This window comes from Pipistrellus hanaki (assembly GCF_964339955.1).
Source record: "Pipistrellus hanaki genome assembly, chromosome: 8".
NCBI lineage: Eukaryota > Metazoa > Chordata > Mammalia > Chiroptera > Vespertilionidae > Pipistrellus > Pipistrellus hanaki.
In genome coordinates, this window is record NC_140510.1 from 50,018,686 (window position 1) to 50,045,977 (window position 27,292).

General features: G+C 37.1%; 1 protein-coding gene across 1 annotated transcript in view; it reads right to left on the reverse strand.

The window, feature by feature from the left end:
* PDE11A (phosphodiesterase 11A) overlaps positions 1 to 27,292 on the reverse strand; it is a 256,941-nt gene that overhangs the window by 204,161 nt on the left and 25,488 nt on the right. Inside the window, exon 2 of the mRNA XM_084893080.1 lies at positions 20,430 to 20,588. Coding sequence (XP_084749206.1) covers positions 20,430 to 20,588 — 159 coding nt within the window. The remainder of the gene's footprint in view (positions 1 to 20,429; positions 20,589 to 27,292) is intronic.

Genomic DNA, 27,292 nt, shown 5'->3' on the forward strand with positions numbered 1-27,292 from the left:
ACAAAGAGGAAAGGAGAGAGATAGAGAGTCAGAAACATCGATGAGAGAGAAACATCCTTCAGCTGCCTCCTGCACACCCCCCACTGGGGATATGCCAGCAACCAAAGTACATGCCCTTGACTGGAATCGAACCTGGGACCCTTCAGAATGCAGGCCAATGCTCTATCCACTGAGCCAAAAATGGTTCCAGCATAAATAAATGTTTTGTTAAACTGTTAGGTGAACAGAAAATAAACTGTAGTCTCTAGAATTTGTTTGTTTGGAAATAGATTTTCTATGTGTAGATACTGCATTAGAAATATGAGGTTTATTCTCTTATTGATCTTTAGAATAAATTCTTGTTTTAATTTTTATTATTAATTAAAAGATTTTAGTTTTTGCTTAATACTTTGTGATGTGGCAAAAAAAGAACTAGGCCGTGTTCTTTACTAGCTTTTTAACGGCTCTAGAAAATTCCCACAGAGAAGTCTTTCTTAAGTTATGCTTTCTCCTCCATTGTCACAGTTCATCCATTAAAAGCTGACTAGCTGTGTAAATTAATGTCAGAAGAACAACTTCAAACATAATTTCTAGTGAGTTAAACATGAAAGTCACTGGGTGCCACCAGTGTCACACACCAAATCTTGTAGAACAATGTTTTCTCATTTCTTCCAAGTTTTCTGAGGAACTTCATTTTAAAGCTCTAACTAATGAAAGCAATCCAGGTCTGGAGCTATAAGCAAAACATTCACCTTTAGCCTTCTGTGATTATCCCAGGAATTTGAGAATGTCACCTATACCAGAATGAGCCTTCAGGAGTCACCCCTCAATGCCTCCGTGGCTCCACCTGACCCAGCAGCGAGCATCCATAGGAACTCTTGGGCCGACCCTCTTACTAGTAAACTTCTCAAAGAAGGAGTTTGCTTCTGCTATGTAAAGAGTGTGTGCTATCATGATCCGTCTTGGGACTTCAGTGGTTTCCCTACGTTTAATATTGTGAGATCCTATAAACAAAATGTATCCATTATATTACTGCTTTCTAAACAATGTAGACTTAAAGTGAATCCCTCTCTAGCATTATACTTCCTAATCAAAGAGCCAGGCTGGCTTCCTGCAGTATGCGACCTGTGCATTCACACAGCAAGATTTAAGGCTGGAGGTCAAAAGGACATTCAGCTGTGAGAAGTCTGTTCATACAATAGGTGTACGAGCCACGTGATGTACATTGAAATCAGTGCCTCTGAACCTTCTTGGGTCTTCTGTAGCTCCATTATTTTCTCCTTTCTCAAAACTAACGAGTCATCCAGATGCACCAAGGGTAGTGTATCACTTCTGCTTGCAAAATATCAGTCTGCCATCTCAGAAAGCACAGCAAAGGAGGCTTGTCTGCTGAACTTTGGTGAACTCGGAGTCTGATCCAGTTTTTTTTCACAGCATCCTGTTCAGTGATCCTCAATACCAGTCATACAGCCTAAAGCAATCGATAGCCTGAGTACCTCTATTACGTCAGAAAATACGTAAGACTGACAATGTGAGCAATTCGCTCTGCTTCAAGAAAGATAAGCAACTCACCAGAGATGTAGAATGCTGTTTTCTAAAGCAATATCAATTCTTGGTGTGGTTATACGGAAAAGCTATTAGTCATAGCACAAAATGAATAAAGTTCTAAGAAATGTTCTTCCCAGGGCCTAAATCTTTCTATCACACCCCTAGGGAAGCTACAAACATGAAAAGAAATAAAGGCTCATTTCCTCTGCAAAACAGAGGACATTGTTTTCTGTGAATTCTTTTATGTGCAAACTAGGGATTTATGCCACTTATTTAATGGAAAAATGGATCTGCTAATTGATATGCTGGGGTCAAAATCCTAAGAGTTATATGGCAAGATTCTTCATTAATTAGGTGATGAATTTCCCCACCTTGAGAGAGAACAGTTTTCATGGTTGGCAAGTCAAAAACTGTTTTTTTGTTTCCTTGAATGGTTTTATTCATCCAGTGCATTCTCAGTGAGTCACTGCCCCTCACCTGAAATTCCTTCTATCAGATACTTAGGGGCATCTATCTAAATAACAGGAGTGTCTCATTTGTGAAATATAATGAACAACATAAACTGATGAACAAAAATAGATCCAGAGACACCAGTATCATCGAACAAACCATCAAATCTCAGAGGGAAGGCAAGGGTGAGAGGGTGGAACTGGGTGTGTGTGTGGGGGGGGGGGGACCACGGACAGATCAGGGGGGAATAGGAGATCAACCAAAGAACTTGTTGCATATAAGCATAACCAATGGACACAGACAATGGGGGCAGGGGGAACCAGTGAAGGTCAGGGCTGGGGGACGGGGGCAGGCTGAAAGGACAATGGGGAGAAAGAGGAACATATGTAATACTTTCAATGATAAAGAATTTAAATAAATAAATACCAGAAGTGTCCTCCAGCCCCTCCCTGTGGCAGAAAGATGAGGCAAATAAACAACATAATAGGTCAAGACTGACTGTAGTTAGAGATTAGCATCACATCCAAGTAACCTGAAGTCTATATCATCTGGCCATGAAATGTTTATTTATATCCCCACATTTTCCATCAGCTATCTCATATTCTTTAAGGAACAAAATTGAGAGGAAGAGAGGAAGGGAGGAATGAAAGAGATACAACCTAAAACACATTATTGCTTCAGCTTTAAATATTTAACCTAATAATAGAGTAATATGCAAATTAACTATCACTCTACTACACAAGCCATGACCCCAGCCAATCAGAGTAAGTATGCAAATTAACACAACAAAGATAGCGGTTAATTTGTATACACGGAGGGAGGGAGGAGTGAAGACTAGAGACAGCATAGAAGGAAGAGGGAGGGAAAGTGGAAAGCAAGGCAGTTGTGGCTGCTGGAGGGAAACTAGAAAAACCAATTGGAAATGATATATGCACCCCTATGTTCATAGCAGCACAATTCAGCATAGCTAAGATTTGGAAACAGACTAAGTGCCCAACAGCAGATGAGTGGATTAAAAAATAGTGGTACATCTACACAGTGGAATACTGCACTGCAGTAAAAAGGAGTTCTTACCATTTGCAACAGCATGGATGGAACTGGAGAGCATTATGCTAAGTGAAATAAGCCAGTCAGAGAAGCTAAATATCACATGATCTCCCTTATTTATGGAATATAATGAACAACATAAATTGATGAACAGAAACAAATCCAGAAACAGAAAAACATTCATCAGACCATCAGACCTAAAAGGGAAGGTAGAGGAGGGTGGGGGTAAGAGGGAGAGATCAACCTAAGGACTTGTATGCAGGGGGTGAGGGCATGAGTGGGGGGGTGGGGGAATAATGAGAGAATAAGGACACATATGTAACATCTTAATCAACAAAGAAATTTAAAAAGAAAGTTTCCAAAGAGTATATAAATTAATAAAGTGGAAAGTAAACATTGCTCAGAATTAAGATGGGGTTAAGGATGGAATAAGATTCAAGGGAGTCTAATGACTTTAATTTCTATTGGCTTTAAAATGCTTGCATCAAAAACACTTGACTCAAAGACAGATGATAAAGAGAAGTTACTAAAATATTTCTACCATTCATTCTATCTGCTTCTCCAATAAATATTTGTTTCTACTTTCTCTTCATCTATTTCCACCAACATTTCTATTTCTTATGGGTCTTAAGAGTACATTCACATAGAGTTTTATTCCAATGGTTCATTTTATTCTTAAATACACTGTGTTAACTATCTGGCCAGAAATCAATGAACAGCAGTATATAATATATATAATTATATACAGTTATATAATTCTTGAGCCAAGCAGGCTACTTATTTACATAACAATTTTTGACATAATATAATCTTAATATATCCAATATCCAAATATCAGCTTGAGTCAGAATTTTGTCAGCCTAGAGTCTCATCTTAGCATTTTGACATAATTCCAGCATAACTGAAATTGTAATAGAACATGACAATGTGTACTTTACTTCAATAATGGCTGGAGAGCAGAGATTTCTTTTTTTAATCTTTTTTTTTTATTCTCAACTCATATGGCTAATATATATATTGTGTATATATATATATATATATATATATATATATATATATATAGACTCTTCATAAATTCTTTTTATGGTGGAAGCAGAAACATTGTAGGCTCCAACACCTGTGAGCGGACAGGCAAGGAAGCACTTGGAAGACTTATATTATGACACTAACAAATTGCTTCTGGAGAACCTCCTCAACCAGAATTTTTCTACCCATAAAATGGGATACCCATGTGGTGTGGCCCACCAAAGAAACACAGAGCTGAACAGGACCACCACTGTTGTCTGACCCTCTTTTCATGGATAGCCAAAAATCTAGATGGTAAGGAAGGCCCAGGAACATCAGAGTTTAAAGACACAGGTCCAACTCTCAGTTCTATAGTTTTCTAATTGTGTAACTTGGAGAAAATCATTTAAAATCTCAAGAACTATTGTTTTTCTCTAAAAAGAGAACTTGAACAAAACAATTTCTGTCATATTCTTGCTTTCTATGATTTTGATACATTCAGAGCAGATGGTTCTTAACAATTTTTCATGAGGGTTTGTAAAATAAGTTTCTTATATCACTTTTATCTCTTTAACAAGCTTATTGAGCATCAAATCATGGAGAACTATGATTTCATTGTTATAATCTTCCATTTTTATGATTGGTTAGCTATACTTTCTGGCATATTAAATGACATCATTTCCACAATTAACTCAATGAATACTTCTTGCTTTGAGTTCTCTTCTTGGGAGTGAGAATATTCAGTGTACTGTTTATAAAAAACTAGAGGCCTGGTGCATAAAAATTCATGCACTGGAGAGAGGGGTCCCTCAGCCTGACCTGTCACCTCTCAGCCTGAGGTGACCAGGTGATCAGGGAAAGAGAGGTGACTGGGTAATCAGGGGAAGGCAATGCCCCCATCACATCTCTGCTGCTGCCACTGCCGGCAGCACAAGCCTTGGCTGGCCCTGGCTACCTGAGCCTTGGGAAGCCCTGGTTGGCTGGGCAGCTGACATCCGAGGCTTGCCTGCACCTCAGACCAGCCCTGGGTTGCTGGGAGGACTGGGGGACTCCATAGGTGGCAAACAGAGCAGCCAGATATACCTGGGGGCGGGCTCGGCCATACCACATGCCTGCCACCCTAGTGGTGCCGAGGGGACTGGGTGCCACCATCTTATAGCTGTGGGTACTGCCATCTTTGAGGGCGTGGCAACCAATTAGCATATTCCCTCCTGTTGGCTGTGGACGCCGCCACCTTGGTCAGGGTGTGATGGTCAATTAGCATATTCCCTCTTTATTAGATAGGATGACAAGCCAAGCAGAAGGAGAAAAAATAACATTGACCTCCCAATTCCACTCTTAACTTCTTGATACACAAGACAGACTGTGGGTACCTCATCTATAAAAATAAATTTAAAAACTGTCTTACATATTCTTACATATCTAAGAATATTGAGAGAATCATATGCGTTATTACCTGCGTGAGGATTAAAGGCTCCATTAATGTAACTTTTGTGGTTATTATAATGACTGGTGCTTCCAATAGCTTCAAAGATAATAAATGCAACAAGCTGTGTAACTGACATGTATTCTACCATCTTCCAGTTGACTGTCTTTCTAAATATAGCACCAGACCCATAGGTCTATCAGTGGGTTGAGCCTTTAGTTTCTAGAACAAGTGCAATGCAAACATTTCACATCATTGAATCATGAAGGGCAGAGAGTATTTTTCCAAAGTATTTTTCTGGGAATAATTATGAAGGATCATCTTCCAGGTGAATAGCTATGACCTTGTACTTCCAGGACAAATAGAACTGTGTTTTATATACTGGTCCTACTGAAGATGTAATTTCAAGGACAATGACTTATCACTCTGCGCATGGCAGGCGGAACAATAACCCTTGCTTAACCCAATGATCCGTGCATAATCTTCCCCCTGGCAACTATTTGAAGACAAGAAAGAAACAGTTTGGTTTCCAGTTTTCTTTTACTTAAGAAACCTATGCTGCAGGCCAGAAGTTTGCCATAATTTGCACAGATTTGTTATTTTTAACCAGAGGTGTTCTTAAAGCATAAAGCAATGAACACACTCATGGCAACAAGCCACAAGCAGCAGAATCAAATCTTAACACTATGGACGTTTTGAATCTAGAGCTTAAATGAATTTCCTTTCAATCTCAAAAAGATAGCAATCACCTTCACTCTGTTTCAGAATTTAAAGGAACAGGAAGAGCCAAAACCGGTTTGGCTCAATGGATAAAAGCGTTGGCTTGAGGACTGAAGGGTCCCGGGTTCGATTCCGGTCAAGGGCATGTACCTTGGTTGCAGGCATATCTCCAGTAGGGGGTGTGCAGGAGGCAGCTGATCGATGACTCTCTCTCATCAATGTTTCTAACTCTCTATCTCTCTCCCTTCCTCTCTGTACAAAATCAATAAAATATATTAAATAAATAAATAAATAAATAAATAAATAAATAAATAAAAAACAAAATAAAATAAAGGAACAGGAAGAGCAGAACACCCATTCGGTCCCATGACTATCATGTCTGTCACTAGCAAAACTGAGATTTAAAATAAATTGAGTCAAACACTGAAAATGAGCAATGGCCATTTAAAGATTTATCTAAGGATTGTAATTCTGTGTTCATGACAGGGGAGAATAATTCATGGCTTAATTTGAAGTCTCATCCTGGGTTTTAAAAGAGAAAGTTGGACAAAATACCTAGAACAGGTGTCAGTTACATTAAACCACAGTATCATTGAGATATCAGGACAAAGTTGTTGTCAATATTAAATGATCTGAAAAATTAATCAAAAACATTTATCAGTGACAAAAAGAAAACAGATATGTATAGAATTTGTTCATTTTGTTTGTGTTTTTGGGGGGAGTTTTGTTGTTGTTGTTGTCAATCCTCACGCGAGGATAACATCAATTGGTTACCTCCCACATATGCCCTCACCGGGGATCTAACTCAGGTATGTGTCCTTGACTGGGAATAGAACACTCAACCCTTCAATGTGTAGGCTGAAGCTCAAATCACTGAGCAACATCAGCCAGGGCAGCTATGTATAGGTTTTTGAAATTAAGTATATCAAATAACCAAGCACTGATATGGACTAAGATGTCCCTACTGCTATGGTGGACATAATTACTCACTGCTATCAAACACTGAGTGGCACCTTTAAAGAAACGATATTGATTTCCGAGTCACTTATTATGTACTATAGACAGCAATTCTTCCAAAACACTGAACATGCTTTTCAAACAGACAAAGTATGCTCTGGCCTTCTGATGGTGTTAATTAATTCCAGGGAGGAATCATTTTTAATTCTCTCTAGTGAGAGAGTTCCGTTATTGCATTTCAGTTTCATTTAAAACCCCTTTTCAAGAACTGTGTCTAATGGACCTTCAGAGCATCTCTGGGCAGCTCTAACTTACATAACCTCATTTTTCAAAACTGTTCATTACTTTCTCCTCCTCTTAGCATGCTCTCGCTCCAGCTTGGGGCCTCCCTGGGGGACGTGGCTGCCTGCTTTGGTAATACAGTAGTGCTGCCTTTGAGACTTTTTCCCATTTCTAAATGGAGTGTGCAGAATATGAGGGGGGTAGGGGCAATGCTCCTTAACGCTGCTGATTGGCAATGAAATCAGAATCTGCCAGTGAAAATAGCCTACAATCATATCTAGCCAGGATATTACCCAGGGCACGTGTGGGAGAAATAAAAGGAACTAATGGAAAATGACAAAAAAAAAGAGGGTTTTATTTCTGCATCCAATACAGAAAAGAGCAAAAGGGGAAAAAATAAATATTCAAGTATACTTTTAAAATCAATACAGTTAAAAACAAGAATTATGAAGTATGCTATCAAATCATCTTACATTCTATTTTAAATTCTCCAACAAGGAATTTAAGGTGGCTTCATTTAAACAGCATACTTCATAATTTTGCTAAACAGAGACTAAACCCTGTTTAGGCTGCAGGGTAATATACATTGGAACACCCCACTTCTCTGCTCAGTGAAGCTGAACACTATTTGCAAATTCTGGCTTGAAGCACAACTTTTTAAAGCAAAATAAAATTATAGTTACACCAATTCTCATACACCATATTTTAATACAAATATGTATTTAAAGCCATACATATTTGGTTGCACACAAATGAAATAAGAGAAAAATATTATTATCTAACTTCATAGTTGTATGTATAAAAAGTCATCATTATTTTTTAATAATTTCTAACTAAAACTAAAAGAGCCTGTTAGTTTTTCTATTTTTTTCTCATATACATAAAGCTTAAACTTGGTTACAAATACTTAAGACATATTGAAAAGCCATCAGGCAATGTAAGTTAGAAATAATGTTTCACTCAGTCACACAATCTTTTCCCCAAATTATTAAATATGTAGAATTTCAAATTATATTTAATCATCAATGCATGTGCATCAGGTACAGCACAATGTATGTATTCATGAATCCCTGACTTGAAGATGCACACAGGAAGGACTGAACATCCACCAAGCATTTCCATACGCCATGAGGAGATGGAGAAGCAGAGACAATGCCCAGCTCGGCCACATACAAGCCAAATGATCTGGACACATTCTTCAAACCTCTCACATTCCGTGTTCCCATGCATAAAATGAAAGTGGTAACAATTAGCCACAAGGTTGTCGAGGATTAAATGATAATGAAGGCCAACCATGTCAAACTCAAAGGCTAACACGGGCCAAATAAATGAGGCATGTGGCCTGCGAGTTTGACATGCTTGATGTACACAAAGCACCTCACTTAATAAATGGTTTCTGTTCCTTTCTTGTTTAAGAAGAAAAACAGCCAAAGCCGGTTTGGCTCAGTGGTAGAGCGTCGGTCTGCGGACTGAAGGGTCCCAGGTTCGATTCTAGTCAAGGGCATGTACATTGGTTGCGGGTACATCTCCGGTAGGGGGTGTGCAAGAGGCAGCTGGTCGATGTTTCTAGCTCTCTATCTCTCTCCCTTCCTCTCTGTAAAAAATCAATAAAATATATTAAAGAAGAAAAACAAACATCGAGAGATACTGGATGCTCTTTTGATGTCCATAATTTGCTTTAAATTCATTAGCAATGATTATGTGAGATTTTGTGTGTATGTACAGGTTTAATATGCCACTAAGGAGCAGACAGTTGCACACACTCCCCTCCCCCGGGGTAATTAGGAAGCCCTCCTCCACATGTGGCATCATAGTGCTGCAGAGATCTTCACTTCTATCAATTGTGTGGGGCTTTGCCAATGTTAGCAATGCACTTTCACTGGTGAAATTAGTAGCTGGTGAAATTAATCAGCACAGCAAATATTAGATATGGATTGTAGTTAGTGGTATTCAGGATATGAGTATCTACAGCAATTTTCTAAAGACACTTCCCCAAACCTTGCTTAAGGTACAAAAATCTAGCAAGTTCCAAATATATACCCTTAGAAATGGACACTGAGGCTGTCCAATCCTGCCATGAAGTCAAAAAATTATGATTACCTGATGCCCACCACAAGAACAAAGAAATTCTACTTCTGAAATATTGAGGGATGTTTAGGTCATCTAAAACAAAGAGAGCTTAGACTTCAAGAAGCTTACTGAACAGAGCCTCTGAATTATTTGATTCAGTGTCCCAATAAATTGGATCCAATGTCCCAATAAATATTTGTTCAAATAAAAGTCTTTATATGTAGCAGAATTTTGTCTGAAATCTGCTTTCATTAAAACCAAATGGGAAGTTATAGGAAAGTAGTCAATTCCCATTTACTATAAACTATTTCAAACTTTTTGGAATCTATTGTAATGTACCTAAGAGCTATTATGTAGTTGTGTGTGACCAAATTGGCTTAGGTCAGTTTGCTAGCCTTTTTTTCTAGTTAAAAAAATATATTAACTAAGACTCATAGTTAATTAAATCCTATTTAATGCATGGACACACAGAATAACTTTAAAAAGTGGAAATAAAGTAAAATTAGAAATTCAAAGAATGCAATTTTAAAAAATGATAATATTCAAGCCCCAGTCGGTTTTGCTCAGTGGATAGAGCATCAGCCCTCAACTGAAGAGTCCTGGGTTCAATTCTTAACAAGGGTACATACTTCAGTTATAGGCTTGATCCCTGGCCATTGTTGGGGCTCTTGTGTGAGGCGACCAATCTATGTGTCTCTCTCACATGGTTGTTTCTCTCTGTGTGTCTCTCCCCGACCCTTCTACTTTCTCTAAAAAGCAAGGATTAAAAAATAATAATTAAAAAAATAAATGATAATATTCAGACTGGTATACTGCTATTATAATTTTAGAGTAATACAATTTTCTGAAGAGATAATGGGTGAAATTTATCAAGAGCCTTAAAAATAAATGTTCCACCAATAAGCACATGAAAAGATGCTCAACATTATAAGACACCAGGATAAGGCATTTGGTTTTGATAAACCACAGTGAAAAATCACTTCATACCTACTAGGATGACTATAATAAAAAGGATATTATAGTATTAGCAAAGATGTGAAGAAATTAGAACATTCATACAATGCTAATAGAGTAAAATAGGGCAGCCATTTTCAGTTTCTCAAAAGGTTAAACATTAGAGTTACCATATGACTCAGCAATTCTACTCCTTGGTATATATATTAAAAAAAAAAACAAAAAAAAAACTTTATGTTCACACAAAAACATATGTGAATGTTCATAGCAGCATAATTCATACATAGTTAAGAAGTGGAAACAATGCAAATGTTCATCACTGAAGATTAGATAAATAAAATGTGATAGATACATATCATGAAATATTTGGCCACAAAAGGAAATGAGGTAATACTGATACAAGCCACACTGTGGACAAATCTTGAAAACATTATATTAACTGGGGGAAAAAGCCAGTTGTAAAGAATCACATATTGTATGATTCCAATTATATGAATTTCCCATAGATAAATCCATAGACGGTAGTCTGAGAGATCTGGAGGCAAATGGAGAGTTACTGCTAATAGGTGATTAAATGTTCTAAAATTGAGTGTGGTGATAGTTATACATCTCTACAAATATACTGAAAATGATTACATTTTAAATGGGTGAATTGTATGGTATGTGAAATATTTGTCAATAAGACTGTCATAAAAAATTAACTTTCAAACTCTTTGACCCAGTAATTCTAGACATCAGTTTGAACCATAAGAAATTACCAATGTTTTTAGCTTACGAAACAGCAATTCAATATAGCTATCTTAAGATGTGGCCGAAGATTTATTTATAAAGAAGTTCATTCATTATAATTTTATAACATGATTTTAGAAATAACCTACAAACTAAGGAATAAAATAATTAAACTATTACATAATTACATAGTAAATATAATATAAACATATAAATTGCATCCTTGAAGAATTGCTTAAAGCATGATAAAATACTATGTGTACTACTTGATGCAAATTATTGAAATATACCTTTATTTATAGGTAAAAATAAATTAGGATAAAGAAATTCACCAAAAATTCTAACAGCATTATCTCTGAAAGTTAAGGTTGTGGGTGATTTTGGTTTTTGCAAATTTTTATGAGCTTGTGTTACTTTGATAATTAGAAAATAATCTTATCATAAAAGGAAAGGAAAATAAACCAAGAAAGATAGAGATGCTCAACTCAAAGATAGCTAAGTATACTTGGAATTCTACTGAATTTCACTTTTAATAAAAAATAATTTGATTTAAGTTTTCAAAATTCCAATTCAAGTATTTCAGCATTCTGAGATAAAAAGAAGCAACACTAAACTAGTTATTCAAAGAAGACAGTTGTAATCTTAATTTGAAATCTCCAGTAAACAAGAACCTACAACACCCTGTCCTAGTTCTTCAATGATAATTCTTTCTGCCAACAAGTGCTTATTTATTTCAAAGCTGTGATTGCAAATCATCCAAGCCCTGTACAAGTCAGAGATAGAATTTATAAGACAGGTTTTTGCTCATTTTTGCATTTTTAGAAGTGGCTTGACACTTCTTGCAGAAAAGTTTATTTCATTTTCTGCCAACAATTAAAAGCCATGGGTGTAATGGCCCCTGAATGTCAGAATGCACCAAACTCCTCTTAGGCTCTACAGCTGTAGTTCTCAACCTGTGGGTTGCAAAAGACCATCGGAAAACACAGATATTTACATTACGATTCATAACAGTAGCAAAATTACAGTTATGAAGTAGCAATGAAAATAATTTTATGTTGGGGGTCACCACAACATGAGGAACTGTATTAAAGGTTGCGGCATTAGAAAGGCTGAGAACCACTGGTCTAGAGGGAAGCACACCTTCAGTGAACGGCTGGAGTTCAGTGGAAGAAATGGACTCAGTTGAAGAGTTCATCAGTTTATCATAGCTATTTTAGAGAGCACTTTGGAGCAAATCTTACTCTCTAATAAAAGATCCTATTCTACCTAAACCCTTTTTGATATTATCTAGATTTAATTAAGCACAATCACATGAATAAAAGCTACAGAAAAAAATGTTGGATTATCTCAATTTTTAAAATTATATATAGCTAATCACTACTTGAAGTTATGTTATTTACTTACACATTTACTTTGTTTATTGTCTGTCTTCACCACAAAAATGTAAACTCTGAGAGGGCAGGAATTTTTGTCTATCTTATTCATCAGTTTAACCCCAATACTTAGAATAGTACTTCGAAAAAAAGTAGGTAGAAACACAATAAACAGTGAATGAATGCATGGTTTTCCACATAATAAAACACTATTCAGCCATTTAAAATGATGTTTGTATCCATGGTCACTCAAAATCTTCCCCATTTTGTTTTGCAACAGTTATAGTCCTATAACTAATGAAGTTTATTAGTTCATGAACCTGGTGAATGCAGATTACCTGACAATGTTCTACAAATATATGAAAAGAGATAGAAAGGATGCTATATCTAAACACTTATCATTTCCTTGATAACTCTTACAAACATAAAAAGAGATGTTAAGGAAGCAGGGAATTACAAATGCCAGCATTTTAACCATCTGAGGACATCAGGATTTTCACAAGGGGCCTGTAAATCTGCAGCCATAGTGCATATTATTTGCATCTGAAATACAAAATACACTGTGTAGATATTGCCCTTCATTTTGTCAATTGTTGTGTTAATGATTTTTTAAAATTCCTGAATATTTGGTCATTATTTATTTTCTCCATGAATGGTTAGTCAAAAATCTAACTGCAGTCACTGGAGACAGCAGGAAAAAAAAAGTTAAACTATAAAATATTAAGAACTACTATTAAGGACAAATAACAATCACTGTCAGAATAGTCCTACTTACGGTAAGTCTGAGATGACAGAATTTAATTGAAGCCTTGAAAGAGTGTGAAGAAGAGGAGGATTTTGTGCAATTAGGTAAGAATGTAAGTAAAGGTATGTCAGTGGGCAGCACAAGACCAAATCAGGAGAAGGGTAACCAGTTCTTGAATGTTAACCCAAAGCTGGGCCCCGGCAGGCAGCCTTTCCTTCTTACCCCGAGGTTAGACTCTAGCTGGGGAGGAGGAAGAGAACAGAAGTCTACAATATTTCTTCTCCAACAGAAAATCTCCTGATGTTTAAACTGAGTTCTGACAGATACAGTGTTGGGAATAGTCTTGTAAATCTTGCTTGTTTCAAATCTCCTGGTCAGAGATAGGCCAGTGGACATACAGAACATGAACAATGGGTCTCTGAGGCTCTTGGATTTTCATGGTGACTATATGGGACCCAGGGAGTAGCTGTTAAAAGGCAGAGTGCAATGACTAGACAGTTTAAAAGTGTTGCAATCAACAAGTGACGAGAATTCGATCCAAATTTTTCCAGGACTGAAATCTTACTGGTCAAATATAACTTACAATTATGAGCCATCTATCGAGACTCTTAAAACCTTTTTGCTAAACACTGGTTATTAATTACAATTTTATTGCAACAGATTTGCAAATCTGAGTTAATTGCAATAGAGGCAGAAAAATGCTAAGAACCCAAAGGCCACTTCTTATAAGTAGTTAATTCACTGCTTGTTTAGCATTTGAATATCCAAAAGACAATGGAGTATAATTGAAAAGCACATGAATTTGCCTGACAGAGTGGTTGTAATCCCACTACCACATATATAACAAGCTTTTTAAACAACTTTTTAAAAAGCTTTATCTTTATTGTTTAAAGTATTACAGATGTCCTCTTTCTTTCCCCATTAATCCTTTCCACCAGCAGAAGGCAGCTAATCAGTGATTCTCTCTTGTCATTGATGTTTCTATCTCTCTCTCCCTCTCCCTTCCTCTCTGAAATCAAAACAAATATATACTTTTTTAAAGAAAAATCAATCTCATGCCAGTCAAATTCCATGCAAGTCACATATCTGTGAGCTGCATTCAGTCTTCTGGGACCAGTAATTTGTAACTCCTATGAGCATGATGTATTCAGCATCCATTCTCCTAACTAAAATGAATTGAATTTCTTTTGCAGCTTTGACATCTCACCAGGATCCTGGGCTTTGCACAGTCAGGAACAACTTAAAAATGTAAGGCCAAGTGTTTGTAAAATCTTCTGAGTCTCAGCCCTGTTGCAAATAACAAGACTCTAGCTTCTGTGATACGCATTAGCATCATCCATGCACTTTCCTTAACACCAATGGGCAGGGCAGGGTCACCCATAACAGGTTCCTGGGATGGGGCCAGTCCGGAGGCAGCCAAGCTCAGTTGCTGCATCCCAGCTATGCAGAGTGCCTGAACATGTTGACAGCAAAGAGAGCAGAAAGATAGCTGAACACTCCAAATAATGCACTGGAGAGAGGTGAGCATAGGCTAAAGAAACCCTATAGAGATTAGACAAAGAACAACTTCAAGCCACAACTACGTGTACGTCAGACTTGGAAAGTAATTGCAGTGCACATATTCTTCGTGCAACACGGCAGTAAGAAATGGCTCCTTGGGGCCCAGGGATAGGCAGCCTGCATAAGAGCCTGTGCTCATTTCCAGATACCGGGTTTCATCTGAAGTGCCCGTACATCTTAATAGGTAACAAGTGTCTGCTCCCATCCAGGCCTCATTATTTTATTCTGCAAAAGATACCTCCCTTCTCTCACCCAGGAATAATGAAATGACAAATTAATTGAATCTCATACCACCCCAGTCAGCTAGCTTGTACATATCACCGGAAAACAGGCACATTTGCTGCAAACCCATGAAGTGAAACAGGAAATTCCAATCATCTCTTCTGTATGACCTGCCTTTGGGTGCACTTACAACATGAATTAGCAAACACGTAATTTGTTGGGATGTAACTTAAATTATTAACATGTGCACATGACAGACTATATTTCATACAATACTCTAACCACTTCGATTAAATTATTGCTAATTATGCAAAAACTTTAAAGAGCATAATGATTTTAATGTCATTAAAAGGGAAGTTTGGCTTTGAAATAGACCATGAGATTTCATGAACCATATTGAATGATAATTAGTACTACTCTAAGCACTTTCCATCTATTATCTATTTTACTCTTCACAACAACCCTGTTATGGAAGTTCTAAAGTAAAAAGGGATTGATTGCCCTGGCCAGGTGGCTCAGTTATTTGAAGCATCATCCTATCCACCAAGAGGCTGTGGGTTCGATTCCAGTTCAGGGCACATACCTAGGTTGTGTGTTCCATCCTAGTCAGGGTGCTTACGGGAGGCACCGATCAATGTTTCTCTCTAACATCAATATTTCTCTCTCGATCTCTCTCCGTAAAATCAATAAATATATCCCCAGGTGAGAATTTTTTTTAAAAAAGGATTGAGCAGCCCTAACCCTTTGGCTCAGTAGATAAGAGCGTTGGCCTTTGGACTCAATGGACCCAGGTTCAATTCCAGTCAAGGGCATATACCTTGGTTGCAGGCACATCCCCAGTAGGGGGTGTGCAGGAGGTAGCTGATTGATGTTTCTCTCGTCAATGTTTCTAACTCTCTCCCTCTCCAAAAAATCAATTATATATATATATTTTTAAGGTTTGAGCAGCTTGCTCAAGGACAGCAGGATGAAGGCTGAATCTGCCTTGAAGGCCATCTGATCTGAAGCCCTTACCTAACACTAAGCACCAGGCTTCCACTTCCCTTCCTTGTTTTCTTACTTGTAGGTAACACTGAAACTACTATTGCTGGAATTTCTACTGGTGTATGTGGGAGAAGGTTGTTTGAAGCTTGCCTGGCTGACTAAGGAAAAGTAATTTGAGTTTCAAAATGTGAATTGAATGAAGATGGCAGCACTCTGCAAGAATAGGTACCTGTGTGCTACTACCATTAGAAATAGAATCAATATTTCTGAAAGCTATTTGGTAACGTGAAATGAGAGCTATAAACCTCTTCTTGCCCTTTGGCTCAGTAATTTCAGTCTTTGGAGTATACTCCAAGGAAATAACATAAAAGATAAAGGTAATTTGTTCCAGATGTTCATTCAGGGGCTATTTGTATTTGTGAAAACTGGAAACAACCCAAATTTCCAGTAATAGGACAATGACTAAGCAAACGAGGCCATGTAGAAAAAGAAAAAGAGAGAAAACTTTATAATCCCTAGAAATAGCACTGTAGACTACACTGATGTGTAGATATATATGCAAGAAATAACTTCACATTAAAAAGTAGAATACAAATCAGTGGAAGCATAACCTTGTACAATCAAGTAAGACAGTGCATACATTAACAATCACACAAGAGAACTGTGAATTTATAAAGAAGTGTATCTCTCAATTCATTGTTGAAATTCCAAAGGTGGAACTGGCATATAGATTATGATTAATAAAAACCTACAGACTTAAATTTGTACAGAGATTTTTGTTTTTTAATCCTTACCCGAGGATATTTTTCCATTGATTTTTCAGAGAGAGTGGAGGAGAGAGGGCCCACAACAGAAGTACATGCCCTTGCCAGGAATTTGGTCTGGGACCCTTCGGTCTGCAGTCTGATGCTCTATCCACTGAGCAAGCCAGCTAGGGCTATACAGAGGTAATTTTTTAACTGAGACCTGACTATATCTCACATGTATTAATGGGATGTCAGTAAAAGCTAATCTTTTATAAGGACTTACTATGTGCTAGGCACTCTTCCAAGTCCTTCCCCTGTAATCATTTAATCCCATTATTATTATTATTATTATTATTATTATTATTATTATTACCTATCTCCTAAGAGGAGGCAATTGGAGCACAGGGAGGCTAAATAACTTGCCTGTGGTTACAGAGGCTCTAGCCAAGGTAAAATTTCAACCCTGGTAGACACACATTTGGCCTGTATGCCACCATTATGACACAACACCTTCTCTTACTTGAAAGAAGTATCTAGTGCCTGTTCTTTCCAGTTAATGATTTCTAGGTTTTGCACTTTTCCTCCTCACCTCCTGTTCGTTTTATCTATCAATATAATAATAAAAGGGTAATATGCTAATTAGACTGGACATCTTCTGGACATCCTTCCTGATGCAGCTGGGACAAGAGGGAAGCCAGCCTGGGTCCCAGATGCCAGAGGGAAACCGGTGCCAGCAACCGAAAGAAGGAGGGCCTACTCTTGCATGAATTTTTGTGCATCAGGCCTCTAGTAATATATAGATTCCTTGCAGAAAAGAACAATTACCAGGTAAAGAATTTGAGAAAAACACAATCTGCCTGCCCTAACTGGTAAGGCTTCTTCTGAGAAGTGAGACTAGAGTAAGGTTTTTTAATCAGGAGAGGGAATTGGAAAGGTTGGGAAATAGAATGCCACTGTGGGAACATGGGATTCTTACAGAGGAGAAAAACGCGTTTGGAGCAAGGAAATACTCAAATGAGGTTGAATCTAAGAAATAACTTGCCTGGAGATAAATAATAAAAATAGAAGAACCTTTATAAATTCGTTGGAGAAAATGAAGTTCAAAAATAAAAATGTATGTCCTACACTTGCCTTCTTTCTTATATTATTTAAAAGTATTTGTCATGTATGGTCTTATTTAACTCTCATGCTGTAGAATGGTGGATAGCATAATTAACAGGTGAAGAAACCGAGAGTCAGAGAGTAAGTGGCTCACCCAAAGCAGGGTGCTTGTCCTTAGCCAAGCATGAACTCAGCAGAGCTAAACATTGATGCTGTTCAAGATAGGTACAAACCCCTGCACAGACTATGCAGAGCTCATGAAACCCTAGCTCATAAGTATAAATCCACTGAAAAATTTCAGAAAACAAATCTAACATGAATGAAATCAGAAATTAGAATTAAAAAAATAATGGGATCTGACTCAATAACAAGGGCAGAGTGAAGGCAGGACTACATCTAAGTATTATGTTTGGAAGATGCCATAGGCATGTAGTTGTTTGTGGAAAGGCACACAGCTCACATCTTTCTATCCAAATCCCTATAAGAGGCACATTATTACAGGGCTCTCTCATCTTTTGTACAAAACCCACAAAAGGAAATTTTTACATCCCATGGAAACATTTGCACAGTGACTTACATTTTATCAGTTTCTACATTCCTCACCTTCTCACCTGAGATGTCTTATGAAGGCCTATCATTTCTTCAGAATTCAGATCAAATGCCATCTCTTTCAAGAGCCTTTTAAGATTCTTCAACTGAAACTAATCCTCCTTTTCCTAGGCACCCATAGCCTGTCCTGGACATTTCATTGCTGAACCTACCTCTGGCTTGCGCAGCTCCAGGATGGAGAAACACGTTTGAGATTTCTCTCTATGCTTCCATGACACCAACACACATGCCTTGCACATTTTCCTCATTCACTGAATTGGTAGGAAATTGTCTGAGGCCCTATCAGGCTCTATAGGTTTATAAACCTTTTCTAGGATTTGGGCTGTTCAAATTCAACTACAGAAATGATCTTAATAAAGGACTCTCTTCACTTAAAAATCTTGTTTCCTTATAATCATATGTTATGTTGACCTTTTGTACCAGATATTTGCATTAATTTAATTAGTAATTAGCATTGGCAAATAGCTACCTCATATCTATAAGGTTAAATTATAAAGTGTCTTTTTTTTCAAGGTAATATATTCTTTAATTTTGTACATTTTTTATTGTTTAAAATATTACATATGTCTCCTTTTTCCCCCAATTGACACCCCTTCCAGCCACTCCCACCCACAAGGGCAAGCCCCAGTGTCTGTGTCCATTGGTTATGCTAATATGCATGCCTAAATGTCCTTTGGTTGATCTCTAACACCCCCCCTCCCCCACTTCCTCTGAGGTTGGATAGTCTGTTCAGTGCTACCTTGTCTCTGGATCTATTTTTGTTCACCAGTTTATGTTGATCATTATATCCCACAAATGGGTGAGATCATGTGATGTTTATCTTTCTCCAACTGGCTTATTTTGCTTAGCATAATGCTCTCTAGTTCCACCCATGCTGTTGCAAATGGTAAAAGTTCCTTCTTTTTTATAGCAGCGTAGGATTCTATTGTGTAGATGTACCACTGTTTTTTATGTTTTGTTTTTTATTTCTTTATTGATTATGTTATCATATAATTGTCCTCATCCCCTCATTCCCATCCCAAACCCCTCCTCACATATGCCCCCACCCCCTGCTGTCCATGACCACTGGTTAGGCTTATATGCATGCACACCACTCATCTGCTGATGGGCATTTAAGCTGTTTCCAAATCTTAGCTATTGTTAATTGTGCTGCTATGAACATAGGGGTGTAAAGTGTCTTTTTTAATCAAATAGGATTATGGCATTCATTAAAATTAAACAAACTAATTTGAGATTTGCTTTTACCACAAATTTTAAAAATATCCCACCCGATTCTATTTTATCTGAAGGTAAGAGCTTTAAAACCAGAACTTCAGCTCTTGGAAAAGTCTCTTGTAATATGAGATGGGGAATAAGCTACTGGTAAAAGAACTTCAAATTTATGTACAAAAAGTACATCACTTCTACCAAGGTCAATTGCTCTTCAGGAATAAAAATAATGTTTTTTATTAGCAATTTGAAATAATAATTAATATTCATTTAATTAGGGCTTTTATATAAGAACTGAGAAAACAGTTCTTTGTAGTTGTTATAAAAATATAACTGAAAGTGCTGAGTTTCTGAAACACAGTAATCTTTCTATCTCCCCTGTTTTCCATTGAACCACGTGTGGTAATGATGTGATCCGTGATTGAAAAGCTTATTTAGTATAAGGAAGATAAAGACCAGGGATAATAAGAATATTATGGAGGCTTGTTATGAAAAGCAAGCTAAGAAAAAGACTAAGTAATTATTTTCAATTATACCACATTCTGTAAAATATAAAAAGCTCCCATTACATTTTGTATAACATGAGAAAAAGCTCTTTGATTCATGAATGGGGTAATCCAACAGCTATTCACACAATTTCTGTCCTTTTCGGGGAGAATAACAATCAGTAACCAAGAAGGAGAATGAAAGTCACAAAAGGCATGAAATCTTACTTTTTCATCATCTTCAGTAAATGGAGCACCTTCAGGAATCTTATTTATCGCTTGGGCCACACCAATAATCTCACCATCACTGCTTCTGATAGGCATGCACAATAGTGATTTTGTCTTGTATCCAGTTAGCTTGTCGATTTCATCATTGAATCTTCTATCCTAAAAATAAGACAGAGAGAGAGTATTAACTGCAATATGCAATCAGAAAGGAGAGAGAAATGTACAAGGGTGGGTAAAAGTAGGTTTACAGTTGTGACTACATGAAATAGTTAATAAAGCTATTGCAATAATCATAACCTGCATGTCTTTTACCATACAAACAGCTATAAGTCTATTTTTCCTACCCCTGTATTTCTGTGTAAGGTACCTTATCAAGTGCAACTTTAGCCTACAAATTTTTAATAACAATAACAGAATTGACTTCATGTTGAATTCACTAAAGAAATATAAATGAAAACAAATCACTACCATAATTGTTAGCCAACAGAGGAACTTTAATCCTGACTACATGTCAAAATTGGGGAGGGGACAAGTGTTTTTAAAGGAACTCCACACTATGTTATTTATTAAAATGTGTTATTTCATATAGATACTTGGCTATGAAGTATCATATAAAAATACATAATAAATATATATTAAGCACTATGAAAAAATATTCAGAAAAACACTACTTTACTTTTTAGTCAAATGATTCAGTAAAAAACAAACCTCTGAGCCCATAGTGATACTTTTAAAATAATTTTTAAAAGTGCAGTGGGGAAGAAAGAGTTAAAATGCTTCTTTTTAGAATGTCAGTTAAAAAATGTAGAAGGAATGGTGAAATTACATAATACCTATTTATTGTAACTACCAAAATAATAATAGATACAAGGCAGTACCATCAATACAGGCTAATACCATTGGATGAAAGTTTGTTGTTAAACAGGATATTAACATAATCTCATTGTGACACCCTAAAGATTCCTTATTAAATTCAAAAGGAAAGATGTCTTTATCATGAAGAGATTAGTAGACACCACCTTAAACAAGTAACATCATCATTAATGAGACAAAAGAAGATTTTGTACCTCCTGATGAGATCCCATGGAAAGGACACAACATCACCAAGAAAACTAAGAAAAATGCAGGCTGTTGGTCATTCAAAATCCTGACCTGGACTATTCACAAATGTCAATATAGTGAGAGATGAAAAATATTTAAAATAAAAATAAAATAAAGCATGCGAGCTGTGCTGGTGTAAAGAAGACTGAAGAGATTTGGAATCTGAATAAAATGTGTAATCCTTCATTGAAAAATGTTACACAATTCTTGGAAGGGACAATTAGAGAAATTTGAACATAGACTTTCTGTTAGGAAATATCAACTTTCTCTCAGAAAACAGAACAAGTAAAGCTGTGGCTTGAATCATGAATAAGAATTGCCAAAGAATGGTAGAAAGAACTTTCCAGGAGGTCCTGAAGCAGAAATAAGCAAGTTCCCCAAATTAAAAGGTCAATGTGGTGAGAGCATACACAGTAAAGGGGAGAATGGGAGAGATGCCAATCTTACAGGCTTGGGAAAGAGTTATATTCATCCTAAATTCAATAAAAAACCATTAAAGATCTTAAAACAGAGGATTGCATGACTCATTATCCAGCACTCAGCATTTTCTTAAATTATCTTATTAGTTCATTTGTTCCCTTCCAACCAGTAGGTATGACTTAAGACAATAGAGATTTTGTCTCTCTTGTTCACTGCTTCATACAGACATATTGGTAAGTGCTTTATGATATTTTTTAAAATAACAGTGTGTTTTTTAAGATGGTATGTACTGCAATTATACAAAATATAGAAAAGTTGAAAAGGCCCGACGGCCCTGAATTTCATGCCTTGGTATATATTTAGAGACACTGCACATGTACGGAAGTCAGATACACAAATGTTTACTGCAACATCAATTATGAAAAGAAAAAGTTGAAAACCTTTGAATGTTGGTCAGTAGAAAAAGAAACAAATTATGATCTTTTGTTTAGATAGCATAATACACAATGTAAATGATAAACAAGCTACTTGTATTATCATAAACAAGTATCAAAGCATGTTACGTGAAACAAACAAGTTGCAATCTGATAACCTCTTTATAATAGTACCAATATTTTAAAACAACACTAAGTATTATATATTGATTCAAATATGAAGCAAAATTATAAAGCATGCATGGGAATAATAAACTCTAAATGTATATAAGTGGTTACCTCTAGGGAGGAAGAGAGGAAATGGCATCAGGGGGAGGGAGAGAGGAGGCTTGAATGTTAACACAAACTTTCCTTCTTTAAAAATAAACAACTGAAGCAAATAAGCACAATGTTAAGATTTTATAAACATAGGTGGTCTATTCTTATCTAAACGTTTGAAACATATTTTAATAAAAATTTAAAGCCCATTTTTTTAAAAATTAAGAACTTTGTGGAAAATGACACATAATTGGAATAGGGGAATCCAGTTAGGACATTTCAGTGATCCAGGTAAAGTGAGGGGTTGGTCTGGGTTAGAAGAAAGGCAATGGAGGTAAGGAGAATTAGATGAATATATTGAAAATTAAGTCTATATTATTTCCTGATGGATGATTAGTTGGGGATGGAAGACTAGAGACAGAAGAATGAATCTCAGGGTTTTAATTTGAGAAACGGTATAGATGGAAATGCCATTTACTGGGATGGGGAGAATGAGATGAAGGTGAAAGTCTATATATAAAGACAAGAAGGCTGGACCTAAATAGAATATTTTCAAAAGAAGACAGAAGGAAGGCCAAAAGGCACATGAAAACATGCTCAAAGTCACTAATTGTCCAAGAGGTGCAAATCAAAACAACAATGCGGTACCATCTCACTCCTGTCAGAATGGCCACCATCAACAAATCAACAAACGACAAGTGTTGGCGAGGTTGCGAAGAAAAAGGAACCCTCGTGCACTGCTGGTGGGAATGCAGACTGGTGCAACCACTGTGGAGAACAGTGTGGAGTTTCCTCAAAAAATTGAAAATAGAACTCCCATTTGACCCAGTAATCCCACTCCTAGGAATATATCCCAAGAAACTAGAAACACCAATCAGAAAGGATATATGCACCCCTATGTTCATAGCAGCACAATATACAATAGCCAGAATTTGGAAACAGCCTAGGTGCCCGTCAGCAGATGATTGGATCCAAAAACTATGGTACATCTACACAATGGAATACTATGCTGCCATAAAAAAGAAGGAATTCTCATCATTTGCAGCAACCTGGATGGAATTGGAGAACATCATGCTGAGTGAAATAAGCCAATCAATGAAAGAGAAATACCACATGACCTCACTCATTTGTGGATGATAAAGAACATTATAAATTGATGAACCAAGAGACAGATATAGAGACAGTAAAGCAACACGCAGACTGTCAAATTACAGTGGGGAGGGGAGGAAGATCTGGGGGAGATAATAGATCAACCGAAGGACTTGTGTACATGCATATAAGTACAACCAATGGACATAAAACTCTGGGGAGGGAGGGTATGTATGGGAGTGAGGGTGGGGGGCAAAAAAATCAATAAAATATATTTAAAAAAAAAAGATTAGATTTGAACATCCAAAAAAAAATAAAAATAAAAATAAAGACAAGAAGGCTGATAAATCAATTTATTAAGCAAGGTGAGATGCATCCTGTGATGACTTAATCAGTGGTTCTCCACCCTGGTTGCATGTGAGAATTGGTTGAGGTTTTTCAAAATGCCCGTGTTTGGGCTCCACCAGATCCCAAGTTGAATCTATCAATAATGGGCATTGGTATGAAAGTTCAAAAACAAAAGATAGCAAAAATATAGGTTTTGCTAGCCAAGCAGTGACCACAAGTTAGTGTAATAGTGGGGGAAACAAACCATTGTGAAACACACAGCCAGAACCACAACTAGTTGAAGATCAGGAAAAAAAAAAAAAATCTCCCAAGTAATTGTGTGTGTGTGGGTGGGTGTGTGTGTGTGTGTGTGTATCCTAATATATAAAAACCCAGGGTCCGTAGCATCTAAAACGACCAAAGGCTTGATGAAAAGGAAGTCAGTGCTAGGTTGATGTGATGACCCAGCACTGACCACCGCTCCTGCAGGTGTCCTGACCCAGCACTGACTGCCAAGGGGGCTGCGGATCAGGCCCAAAGAGAGGCCTGGAGACAGAAGCAGGGTCTGATCTGTAGCCTCCATGGCAGCTGTTGATCAGCACTTGTCTCTTTCTTTTGATCTGGGCCTGGTCAGCAGCCGCACCTCTCTTTCTCTCGGGCCTCCACTGGGGCTGCTAATAAATCTCACCTCTCTGATCAGATCCGTTAATAGGCCCAGAGATTCTGACTGGCATAGAAACAGACCAATCAGAACCTAATCTGGTTGAACTGCAAAGGCAGAGCCTAAGGTGGGAGCTGAGGAGGGATTTTAAGGGCAACAGCTAAGGTATAAGAAAGCAGTTTAATTTTTTAATGACCAGTTTGGCAGTATAGTGCATATGGCTGGCTATCAGTCCAGATATAGGGATTATGTGTTTTTGTCTTCCAAGAGCATCTCCACCTGATGAAAAAGGCTTCCCAGCCCCGCATTTAAGAAATCCTATCCTATATAATCTATCTATGCTACTAAAAAGGCAATATGCTAATTAGACCGGGTCAACTGGCCATCTTCTGGACATCCAACTTCCTTCCAGACAAACCCATGGTGGTGGGGGCCAAGGCAGAGGCCTTTAGGGATGATCAGGCTGGCAGAAGAGAGCAGTTGGGGGCGAGATCAGGCTGGCAAGGAGGGCAGTTAGGGGTGATCAGGCAGGCAGGCAGAGGCAGCTATGGGTGATCAGGTGGGCAGGCAGGTGAGTGAGGGTGCAGACTGAGCTCAGGGAACCCCTATCCCATGCATGAATATTTATTTATTAGGGAAAGGAGTTAGAATGGAAAATAGAGACTATTTAGGTAAGGATAAAGGACTCTGCTCAGTAATTTTTAACCTGAGATCTTCAGGAGTTTACCACACTCACAAGCAAAGCTCCATAGAATGCCAGGTAAGGAGGAAAGAGGATCAATAAAAATGTAGAAACAGCCGAAACCGGTTTGGCTCAATGGATAGAGCGTCGGCTTGGGGACTCAAGGGTCCCGGGTTCGATTCCGGTCAAGGGCATGTACCTTGGTTGCGGGCATATCCTCAGTAGGGGGTGTGCAAGAGGCAGCTGATCGATGACTCTCTCTCATCAATGTTTCTAACTCTCTATCTCTCTCCCTTTCTCTCTGTACAAAATCAATAAAATATATATATTTTTAAAAAATGTAGAAACATTGAGTCTATTTATTGCTGAAAATGTAAACTTGAATAGGAAACCAGCAAATGCTTCTAGTTTTATAATGAAATATCACATGGACAATGGTGTCCAATTTTTAATTCATCTCCCTTGGATCAAAAGATTAAGAAATTATTTACAATGGTAGTAGAGTTTTCTAATAAAGTAAGGGCTTCTTTAATAAGGTCATTACAATCTGGAATGAGTTTCTTTTGATTGTGATAGACTCTTCTAGCTTTTAGCATTTTTATGTCATAATATTTTCCTATCTCAGACATTTGTATTATAACCGCTCTTCAGAAGTCCAAGGATCTTCTGAGTGCCTTTTGTACAGACCTATTTTTTGCATGTGACAATCAGCTATAATTTTTAATATTTAAAAAGACAAAGTCACAGGGCCAAAAGCATTTTTTGCTTTTTAGCAATAGAACTGTGCCCACGACATAGAGAACAGTACCTGCATACATTTCTGACCTAGATCTCGCACGTGCAGCTTCTTTTGTCAGTTCCTGAGTTGAATGTTATGGCCCAGAGCACAAAAGGGGTCCCACCTGCAAGGTCAATGAAGATTGCAGAAAGAACCAACTTCTGCAGTCTGAGCTTTCAGGTCCTTGAAAGAAGAGCTAGGTTCATTACACTCAGCAATCCCAGCCAGCCCCAAAGAGACTGGTAAGAGCGGGTGCCATAAGATCCATTTTATCCCCTATGTATTTAAGACTTCTCTCCCAGCGTTTTACTGTTATAGTAAAATTCCCCATTGTTCATGATTAAGCCAAGAACTAGTCTTGAGCACCATTTAACCTATACGAGTGGTGGCTTTAACCACAATCTCAATTCCATTTTGTGTCCTTTATAGCCAAATGCCCAAACTCATCAAGTCTGAAAATGTCCACAACTGTAATTATGTTTTTAGAACATACAAATGAGGAAACGTGTAGATGCAAAGAGCCCCTATTCATTCCATAAAACATACTCTATGTTTTTCATAGAGTATGAGACATGGCATACAAGGGGAAAAGTCTTTCTACCCATAAGACCAAAGGAAGGAAGCATAAAGAAAAAGACTGATAAATCTGGTTAATAAAATTAATAAAAGGTAATTTCAGTACCTCAAAAATGATACAAAGAGAATTAAAAGTAAAATAAAATCAGGAAATGTTTTTAAACATGTATGGCTGACAAAGTGTTCAGTTCTTACAAATCAATGAGGAAAAATAAGCAATGGATAGGAATAGAAAATTAACAAAAGAAAAAAATTTATGGACTATAAATACGTAAAAACTATCAAATTACAACAACGGGTAGTTTTTTTTCAATAAAATTTAAGATATAAAGATACCTATCTTTATTAAAAGTTTTCGTGAAAAGTTTACTTTTATACACTGCTGGTGGGAATACAAATTAGTGCAATATAGAGAGGGCAATTTGGCATTAAGTAGCAAAATCCCTTAAGACTTTTATTCTCTCAATACAGTAATTTCATTTCTAGGAATTTATGATAAGGAAATTTTGAAAAATAAATATTCAATAGGAAATTGAT